Genomic DNA, 10,500 nt, shown 5'->3' with positions numbered 1-10,500 from the left:
TGCATATTGAAAATAAACAAATATTCTAGAAATATATTATAATATATTTGAAATGCCTTCATATATATATATATATATTGAAGGGGTAATGTGAAAAATTCTGGTCTGATGGCTGGTTTGTTGATCAAAACCAATCATGATATATTAAAAAAAATATTAAAATAAATAAATAAAAAGTTTGATATATAAAACCCAAAAAAGGAAGAGACTTTCGATTCAAGTCCTTTTCATGGTGGAACAAAAGACAGGGAGATATTGCCATCAAAGTTCATCAATTTCACACCCAAAGGTTGCCCATAGTTTTGGATCAATTCCTCTACTTCGAAGAATAATCTGGTGAGAATCATTCTTTTCTTCCCATTTTTATGATAAATTTCTTATTTTAGTGGGGTTTTAATGAAGATTTTCATGATTGTTTCCTGTTTAATTCAGTAGGATTCATCTCTGACTTTTGGCAAGGTGTTTGCTTTGTCAAAGTTTTTTTTTTTTCTTGCTTTTTTGGCGATTGGAAAGCGTTTATGGTGTTGAAGGTTTGGGGTTTATTTTTGACATGCTGTTTAATGTGTTTAATTTTGTTTGTGGTGATTTGGGTTTCTGTTTTGGTGAATTAGATGGTGTAAAGCATGGATTTTGCTGCTTTTTTTTGGTTCCTGATATGTGATTGATTTTCATTCTCAGGATGTTTAGAATACATTAGAAGTATTTTAATGCTCTCTGTTCTGTTTCTGTCTAATTTGATATTGATTGTGAGTTTATGTTTATTTGAATGAAGAAAGAATGGCCTTTTTTTTTTGTTGACTTTTAAGAAATTTTTGGAACTTAGGTTTATGGAATTTATGTCAATGAATTCATTGCAGTGAATATTGGTGCTTAGTTTAGCTTGTTGAGAAGAAGTATAGCTGTTCAATCAATTTGTTTTTATTGTTTTGCTAATTTACGTAATTTTTTTTTCCAACTTTTGCTCTTTTCTCCTTTTGCCGTGAGGTGTTGACTTATAAACCAAGTGAACATAATGAATTTTTACTGTTTTGAGATTTTCTGATTGTTTTTTATTGTGGTGCCTTTTGGTGTAGGTGATTTTTGATATTCAGCAGTGGAGAGATGAGTAAACGATTCAGTGAATTTGGGAAGACTTCCTCTGGTACATGAATACTGTTCTCTTCTTAGTTGGATTGTTTTTTTAAAATTATCCCTTTTCAATTTATGTTCTCAAGTACACACATCCCTTTGTTTATGTGAAGTATGAGGCTTAAGTATGACTCGAATTAGCTGTTCCTGAGGTGTTCGTTCATACCATGACATCTCTCTCCTGCTCATCTAATTAAGCAATGTAACCTTGTTGAATTAGAATGGTCTAAGGTTGTGGTGGGAATTGGTAAAATCATGAAAACTGGGATAACTTGTCAAAGTTCTTATGACCTGTGAGATTTTTGCGATATTCATTGCTATTGGAAGTGTTTCTTAATGTTTTTGATGCAAATCCTGTGGGTGAGACTTTGGTTCTCAATGTGATCTTTATTGTTTCTCATTCTGCGTGCTGTCTTGCTCTTCCTATACTTTTGGTCAATTCTTTGCAGACTTTCTTGCGTATTTTTTTTTATATGTATGTCTCATGTAAATCCTTTTTCATCTGACAGCTAATTTAAGGAAATTGCATGAGCTATTGCTCAAGAATGATAATCGTGTATGTGCAGACTGTGGTGCTCCGGATCCCAAATGGGCGTAAGTATTATAACATTGTAATTTGTTAAGGAAATTCCATCCCCATTGTTTCAGCCACATATTGAGGCCAAAATCTTCTTATATGCAATCCTGCTGCACTAATCATCTCACATATAAAAACTTTCAGCTTTAATGTTCCATTGTAATACATGGTGTTATCTTAGACTCATAATATTGTACATATAATAAGTTATAACTGAACTGTTCTCAATGCAGGTCAGCTAATATCGGAGTATTTCTCTGCACAAAATGTAGCAGTATTCACAGAAGTCTTGGCCCAGAGATCTCAAAGGTAATAAGATGTGACTCAAATAGCTCAACTTTATAAGATGTGATCTGGAACATGCTTGTGCATCCTACAATGTTCACGTTCTCTTATTTTACGTATCCTAGTGTCTTTGTCGTATACCTGTTTTTGACTAGCGTATTATTTCTCATCAGGTTATGTCGGTAACTTTAGATCCATGGGATGATGATGATATCGATTCTATGGTTGAGGTTGGTGGAAACTCTTCTGCAAATTCGATCTACGAGGCTTTTCTCCCTAAAGGAGTTTCCAAGCCAAAGCCGAATGCTAGCAATGAGGAGAGGACGAATTTTATCAGGTGGAATACAATACAAATTGATGTATGTGTTTGATCTTTTATGGTTTAACTTATCTTATGCTCATTGCATTTTCCTGTAGGTCCAAATACGAATTGCAGGAATTCTTAAAACCAAGCTTACGTATTGTCTCATCTAAGAGCTCTTTCAAATCCTGCGACTCGAGAAAGGATTTGGATATTGTTTTTGATTCAAGAAGCTCACGAAAAGAAGTGAGCATCCGGATTTAATTTTGTTATATACTCTAACATGTATCCTTTTATTTATTCTTTTTGAGTGATTACAGCCGAGCGTTGACGAGATCATCGGAACATTGAAAGTGAAAGTTGTCAAGGGCACAGACCTGGCTGTTAGGGATATGTTATCAAGTGATCCTTATGTCATTTTAACACTCGGAGACCAGGTTCGGCTCACAATTTAAATTCACAAGCTTCACTCTTTTGCCTAGATTATTCATTTCTTGTATTCTCATTGATCATCTGCAGAAAGTCAAGACAACCGTGATAAAAAGCAACTTAAATCCTGTCTGGAATGAGGAGCTTCAGATATCAGTCCCTCATCGATATCGTCCCTTGAAACTGGTGAGTTTGTAAGACAAATTCACGGGTATTATAGTATCAGTACAAACTGATATTTTTAAATGTATCTCATTGCAGCGAGTATTTGACCATGATTTGTTCTCCGCCGATGATATAATGGGTGAAGCGGAGATTGACCTCCAACCATTGCTAACCGCGGCAATGGCATTCGGTGATCCACAGTTGCTCGGAGACATGCAGATTGGAAAATGGTTGAAATCAAGTGACAATGCTCTGATCAAAGACAGTATAATCAATGTTGTGGATGGAAAGGTGAAACAAGATGTTTCACTCAAATTGCAAAATGTGGAATGTGGACAGATAGAATTAGAGTTGGAATGGGTTCCTATTAATGAATAGATTTTTGAGTATAATTTATCTATTGGATTATCTTTGCTTGTAAAATATGTCAATCTGGTTTGATCAATTAATCTGAGTTAAATTTTTTTTTTCATATACTCCCTTGCGAAAATCTGTATTTGTTTAAGTACTCTTATAAAGCAGTGTAATTATAGGATTTTAGAAGGGACTATATATGCAAAAGACTTAAAGACCCTTTGTTTTTGTATATGTTTATTAAATTTTTTTTTTAATGGATTTTTGTGTTATTGATTAGTCCAAAGTTTGTGCATTCTTCTTTCAACCAAATACCCTTAAAAAATTATTTTTTCAGTTATAATTCTCAAAACTCCATGCTTACAAGTTGGTTTCAGAGAAAATCAAGATTGTAATGAACATTACTGGGTGCATATTATTGGAGTACTTACTGATACTTCAGGAATATGAGTATATGTACATATATATATATATATGTATGAAAAAAAAAAAACCCTAAAACATTATATTTTCTATGACCACCCTCAAAAAATTAACTTAAAAATTAAAAGCAGCACACAAACCATTCATAAACTTCTCTTATTCTTCTTCTTATATCATTTAACTCCAAATACAAATACATATCTTATATGAATTCAAACCATAGGACTCATAAGATCATCAGGCAAGTCCCACAAAACACAATCACTTGCAAACATTCCTCCTTCATCTCCCTTCCTTCCATTAATCTTCCTCCCTTCAGCCTCCTCCCCATCCTCCTCCTCCATCTCCACCTCCACCTCCTTCTCCACAATAACTCCAGCTTGCTGCTCACCAACACCACCAGTGCATGTACTACCAGTACACAAACTCTGGCTCCACGCCGAAGCCTCACCGACATCGTTCCCATAAGCCGGCGCATCGTATCGAAATCCATGATCACCACTAAGCATAGGATCATAAACATCATGCATCACTGATGCTTCTCCATGTGAACCCACCAATGCCCATGACTTTCCATTATTAACAACATGATGATCTCCATTACCTTCTTGCATGATAGCTCTAGACAAACCAAGCTTAATCTTCTCAATGGTTTCCTCCTTATCATTACCAGACACAGAAGCATAACCAACGCCATTGTTTCCGGTGACTTGCGGCATGCCGGAGAAAGGATCAACACGTTTCTTTGTAAGTAAATGAAGCATTTCATCCTTGAAACAACCAAGAGCAGCCTCAGCAAGATGAGCAACCTGAGGTGGAGCCAGTGTTGTGGCAATCTCTGCCATAAGGTGAGAAAAAGGCTTATGAGTAACAGGATCAATCCCCATTCCAGAGAGCTTCTTCTTCAGTTTAGTGTTCCAGTGATTCTTGACATCATTATCAGTACGCCCTGGCAATTGAGCTGCTATTAAAGACCACCTAAAATTATATTCATCAATAAGATTATGATAAGTATCAGAAGTTCAGAACATGTAAATGAAATTAAACAGTGAGTGAATTAATAACAAAATAAGTATTAGTTTTGCCTGTTTCCGACGACAGAGTGAAGCTTGACAATGGTTTGCTCTTCAGCATCGGTGAACTCGCCATGTTTGAGGTCTGGCCGGAGGTAGTTTGTCCACCGGAGACGGCAGCTCTTCCCACATCTCTGCAAACCTAATAAAATACATCCATGCAATGCATACAATTAATTATGACCATTTATATATAATTCAGAAATTAATATATTAAAGATTACCAGCATTCTTAGGGATGAGACGCCAATTGCGAGTGCCATGCTGAGCTATGTAAGAAGAGAGCTTGTTATCTTCTTCAGGTGTCCATTGGCCTCTCTTCACGTTGTCTTTCTCACAACATGGGATTCTTCCCATCTTAATTTCCAGCTTATCTAAAAGCCTAAGAAACTATATATATATATATATATAAATATATAAATAGATATATATATTTGCTTATTCTTATATATCTATATGTTAATGAGTAGCAAATTAATAAGGAAAGATGTGAATAAGTATATATATAGAAAGATAGATAGATATATGAGGGTTTGCATGGGGGGTGTTCACGTGTGGGTGTACTTGAGGCTCATCCTGCATGATTTGGTTAAAGAATTCAACGCTCACTGAGGGCGTGACGCCCGGGCAGGTTGCTCACCCGCAAGACGCCTGGTCAACTCCTCTCTCTCTCTCTCTCTTTCTCTGTTCTCTTATCTACAAGATGAGAGTGGTGATGTTTCTATCTTGTGGACTATACTTGTAATGGTAGCAAGCATGGAGTTAATATAAGATCACACAATATCAGCTTTATTGTTTGGTTTGTTATGAATTAAGAGATTAATCATTTGATAATCACTTTTCTTTGTATCAAGTCGTCCTACTCATGTGCTTTGGGTTTTTCTCTCTCTTTCTCTTTGAGGATACAAGAAAAGGTCACTTGCATGCATTGTTATTATTGATGAAATCATTTGATTAGGACTAGTTAATTGTTATCATTTGAGGGTTAGCTTTGTGATTCTTGCAATTGATTGTTCGTTTGTATCCTTTATGTTTTGAATAATAATTTCAGCTATTAGACATGTGAGACATATATATATATATATATATATATATATATATATATATATATAATAGATAGAGGAAGTGATCATTTATGGACATGAAAATTTTCTCCTATTATTCTTTCATTTTCTTTTAGCTGTTGATTATTTTTCATAATTATATGCATTTTATTCTCAAAACATTGATACATTTTTAAATTTTAAATTTTTTTATTTTCAATTATTTTTATTTAATTTGTTTTATGTTTATTTATTTTTATATAAGAGAATTATTTATTCAAGGGACCTCATTTAAGAAAAGTAAAAAAAAAGTGTGATAGTATGCAATTAATAGTCAACACATCTTTGCCCTCACGTTTACATAGGCATTGGGATTTAATTTTGGGCCCTCTCCAAACAAATACTCCACACAAAAATTCCGATAGGCTAAGAAACAGTTGGCTTTTAAAATTATTAATTATTTGTGTTTTTTACTTGTTTCTTTTTCACACCCTCTGCACTCACCTCAACCTCAATTTCTAGCTGGTCTCTGAACATGTATGTTATCTTGTTGAGACTTCTCATGAATAGGGATGTCTTTAACGCAATGATATACACAGTGAATATGGATCTTTTATATTTAAAAATTAATAATAAATATATATGAAAAATATTTTAGTAATAAAAATCACATATTTCAAAGTATGTAAATGTACAAGTGACATCATATTCTAGAAAACTGCAGCTTTCTTCTCTTTTCCGCTAAATAATTTTTTCTCCACAAAATTAACAAAAACAAATCATCAAATTTTGAGAATTTATATAATCAAGTCCCTGAAAGCTTTACTACAATTCTTGAAAACACTATTATTCGCTATTCATGTCCTTAGATTTTTCAAAAAAAAATACATTGACGAGGATAGTGTGGTTGCATTACTTCTCTTTGGAATTTGATCACCATCTTTAGGAGAAGAATCACAAGCAGTAAACAGAAAAGTATTTGTAATCAGTAAACATTAATTCATTTTCATTTCCTTTCTCATGTTTCATATCAATTAAAAGTCTGAAATATAGTAAGAAAAAACTATGGAGATATGTCTACCAAATAATCACACTCCCCAATTTATAATATCAGGGGATGAAACTACAAGTGACATCATATACAGAGTAACAACATTCTTTAACTATGGAAATGAAACTAAATCAATTTCTAGGTAAGTCTATCACTAATAAGTCCTTGCACTGAACCAATTAAAGAAAAAAGGCTAATAAGCAAACATGCAAGGCTAAAAGTCTGAAGAATGATCCAATTCTTACTCCATGGGGTTACATTTCTTTGCACAAAGTACATCTCCACAGGGAAGTAGATTGCCAGAGGCCAGAAGTTCAGAGAACCCAAAATGCCCAACACATCATTGAAGTAAGGGAAGATCATTGCAATTCCTGTTGTCGATGCAACAAACAATGTTCTGAAGCATAATCTGAAGAGTGTCAATCTGTAAGGTGGCAGGCCAGGGAGTTTGATTGTGTATGCCTTGTTGATAAACCAGCTGTTTGGGAATTTCTTGGTGGACCATCGATCGAAGAATGCGAATATTGGCTGGCTGTAAACCTGAGTGATCAGAAGTAATAGTTCAGCTTCAATAGCAGTTGAGTGATTAATGAAGTATGTCTGAAGAATTTACCTGATATCCTCCCACTAGGTGAATAATAATGCACACATTGGCAAAGTCGACGAGCCAGTAGGGTTCGTAGAATCCGAATCCGGTCAGGAGATTTCCAGGTGTAGTGTTTCCGAATGCTGCATAACCGAAACATCCACAACAGAGGTAGAAGAATGTAGTGATGAGAATGGAGGCCATGGATGCTTTTTTCATGGTCTTGTTTTCAGCTGGTGGAGCCTTCAGTGTGTCCTTCATTCATCAATGAAAATAATTCCAGGAATTCAGCTCCTTCTCTATAAGATTGAAATAACACTTCAGGAATTCAGTTTTAAAGAGCATGCATGTTACCTGAATCTCAAGGAGAATAAGGGAGTATGGATAGGCAAATGCAATGTCTCCCAATCCCTGGGAAATGCGCCAGACTTTCTGTGCCATGGTAGGCATTGGAACTCCTTTGATACTCCCTTTAATTGTTCCATTCGCTGAAATACAAATTACAAAAACAAGAACTCACTTTTATGCTGAAGTCCAAATCTAATCAACACTCAAGTGTGAGAATAATGTCTCTCGCTTCTGAAGATTGGCTTCCAAGTTAAGTAATATATATGGTACAACATTCTAAGATCTCCATAAGAAGAACTTCATAGGATGGTCATCATACCCTATACACAGGTCACTTTAATGTCAATATATCGACAACTGTATAATTTAAATGAAATCAATCAGTTAACTAACCTGTATTTCTCTAATCTTAGAGCAAACATATACATAAATGATATAATGGCCCTCTTAAATTTTATTTTCTAAGAGGAGTTCTCCAAGAAAAACTTAATAGGAGAGCCATTGTACCATCAGGTACAAAAATGCCAAAACAAACAAGAAATCTGAGTTAATTTTGTGAGCATTCAATTGAAGATAGGTGAGAAACTAAAAAATCTCATCAACCAATTCAACCCCGAGTTGGCTTTTGGTAACTGGTTGTTGAGTTCATCGATGCATCACACCTATGCAAAGAAACATGAAGAATCTGGAGCTATTTCTTTGAAGGCAATAGAAACATAATACCAACTTAAGACAATCACAAACATTCTATCAAAGATTAGAGATAAAAATGAACAGCACCTAGATTGAACTCAGAAAGAAAACAATTGCTAAATAAATCTATTTCTATTTATTAGTTATAGAGAAAAAAAAAAATTAAAAGAGAGAGAAGCAATACTAATCACTTTGGCAACCCCAAGGCCAAATCCAATGGTGGAATAGCAGAATGACATTACAGCAGCAACAATAGACAGCCACTCCATGTTATGAAAATCAGGAATCTGAGAAAACACAACCTGAACTCCTCCAAATGCCAACATATAGTGATAAGTTGCATATTCACAAGGAGCTTTGTGCCCTTCTTTATGATAACAATTAGATTTCTGAATAGCTCTGCACAAACACAAACAAGAAACCAACTTCAAATCAATCCACAAAACAACAACAACAACAACAACAACAACAACAACAACAACAACAACAACAACAACAACAACAAAAACAACAAAAACAACAAAAGAAAAGAGAGACAGAAAGAATTTGACAAATCAATCACAAACCACAGAACAAATTCTGTAATACCTCATACCAATTGAAGTGGTAATAACATAAGCAATAGCAGTGCCAAACATGCTAATATACTGAAGCCATCCACAAATCCAAGTTTGCTTCCTACCTGAACTAACACCAAGCTAGATTACAATAAAAAACCAAGTAAAGCCGTCAACTTTGAGATGATTTAGGGGTTATAAGCAATACCCAAGGTCACTCTAACAGCATCCATGTAAGAACGATTCCTAACACCAGTAACACAATTAGGGGCCCTGTAACAATCGGAGAGGAGGGAAGCAGACACATAGGTGACAATGGCGAAGCAAAACATGGCAACAGGACCAGCAACCCATCCAAGCTGAGCAGTGCTCCATGCCAGGGACAGCACACCAGAGCCAATGACTGCAGTGATGATGTGAGCTATGGCTGTTCTAATTGTTCCTGTTTGGTGGTTTTTCACAGCAAATCAACGCCAAAGATTGGATTTTTATCACTGATACGGAGAAGGATTGAAGCGTTGAAGAGGAAAATGGATTAATTACCAGTTCTAATGACGCCATTGTCGTCGTCCTGGCATGAAGAATCAGAGATTTCAAGGGTTTGATCCACCGCCATTGTCGCCAAATTCACAGAACAGTGGCTCTGAGTTTCCTTCACAGATAGTTTCCAGGTTGCTGATTGCTTTTATTTTAATACTCCCTCCAAATTAGTGATGTTTTTTAAAGAAGAAAATAAATCTAAAATAATTATTGCTTTAAATTATCCAAATAAGATTCTTTTTATTTATTTATTTATTTTTACAAATTTATCTTTATTTAAATTTTTTTTATTAAAATAATGCTATTTTTTAAAAATTTATTAATAAATTCCACATACATCCATTAAATAATATTGTAAAACTATGTTAATTTAAATAAAACTCTGGTCTAATCTCATTATAACTTGATATATCCATAAATAACTATTTATTTAAATATATATATATATATAGTTGTCTCATATAATAAGTTAATTTATCTATAGATGACTATTTTAATTTAAATAAAATTCTTTTTGTATGTTATTATCCATAAATTACTCTTTTTACGCAGACTTTATTTATAATAGCATAATAGAAATTTTCAATTTTTAGCTTATATAATAGGTTAATTATCCACAGGTAACTATTTAATTTAAATATGATTACGTTTTTTTTTATCCCATGTAATAAGTTAATTTATCCATAAATAATTATTTTATTTTAAATAAAACTCTCTTTGTATTTTATAATAGTTGACATATCCATAAATTACTCTTTTATCTTAGCCAACTATGTTTTACATTAGCAACTAGTAAAACTGTAATACCATGTTTTTATCGTGTATATAATAGATTAGTTTATCTATAGATAACTGTTTTAATTTAAATAAAATTATCTTTTTCCTTATAAGAGGTTGTTTTATCAATAAATTACTCTTTTTTTATCTTATATATAGCGAACTTTATT

General features: G+C 33.8%; 3 protein-coding genes across 4 annotated transcripts; 1 reads left to right on the top strand and 2 right to left on the bottom strand.

Annotated features, from left to right (window-relative positions):
- The first annotated feature begins 209 nt into the window (after positions 1-209).
- On the top strand, positions 210-3,354 carry LOC120266442 (ADP-ribosylation factor GTPase-activating protein AGD12-like). Of its 2 annotated transcripts, none has more exons than XM_039274070.1 (9): positions 210-336; positions 1,074-1,141; positions 1,638-1,722; positions 1,939-2,014; positions 2,164-2,327; positions 2,408-2,537; positions 2,612-2,728; positions 2,811-2,906; positions 2,982-3,354. In XM_039274070.1, the coding sequence occupies exons 2-9, from the start codon at positions 1,102-1,104 to the stop codon at positions 3,261-3,263; spliced, it is 990 nt and encodes a 329-aa protein (XP_039130004.1). In that variant the 5' UTR covers positions 210-336; positions 1,074-1,101; the 3' UTR covers positions 3,264-3,354. The 2 variants fall into 2 exon arrangements, with proteins under 2 accessions (XP_039130004.1, XP_039130005.1); XM_039274071.1 differs by lacking the exon at positions 210-336 and adding an exon at positions 403-530.
- Positions 3,355-3,818: 464 nt separating this feature from the next.
- Positions 3,819-5,147, bottom strand: LOC120267582 (transcription factor MYB80). Its single transcript, XM_039275262.1, has 3 exons — positions 4,960-5,147; positions 4,748-4,877; positions 3,819-4,640 (listed from the first exon to the last, which is right to left on the bottom strand). The coding sequence occupies exons 1-3, from the start codon at positions 5,090-5,092 to the stop codon at positions 3,875-3,877; spliced, it is 1,029 nt and encodes a 342-aa protein (XP_039131196.1). The 5' UTR covers positions 5,093-5,147; the 3' UTR covers positions 3,819-3,874.
- A 1,707-nt stretch (positions 5,148-6,854) lies between these two features.
- LOC120267589 (probable amino acid permease 7) lies at positions 6,855-9,719 on the bottom strand. Its single transcript, XM_039275267.1, has 7 exons — positions 9,557-9,719; positions 9,222-9,455; positions 9,045-9,138; positions 8,641-8,855; positions 7,770-7,903; positions 7,443-7,670; positions 6,855-7,369 (listed from the first exon to the last, which is right to left on the bottom strand). Exons 1-7 carry the CDS (start codon positions 9,627-9,629, stop codon positions 6,968-6,970), a joined length of 1,380 nt encoding a protein of 459 aa, XP_039131201.1. The 5' UTR covers positions 9,630-9,719; the 3' UTR covers positions 6,855-6,967.
- Between the last annotated feature and the right edge of the window lie 781 nt (positions 9,720-10,500).

Source organism: Dioscorea cayenensis, chromosome 8 (genome assembly GCF_009730915.1).
Source record: "Dioscorea cayenensis subsp. rotundata cultivar TDr96_F1 chromosome 8, TDr96_F1_v2_PseudoChromosome.rev07_lg8_w22 25.fasta, whole genome shotgun sequence".
Lineage (NCBI taxonomy): Eukaryota > Viridiplantae > Streptophyta > Magnoliopsida > Dioscoreales > Dioscoreaceae > Dioscorea > Dioscorea cayenensis.
The sequence above is the reverse complement of the archived record's forward strand: the minus strand, read 5'-3'. Positions and strand labels throughout refer to the sequence as shown.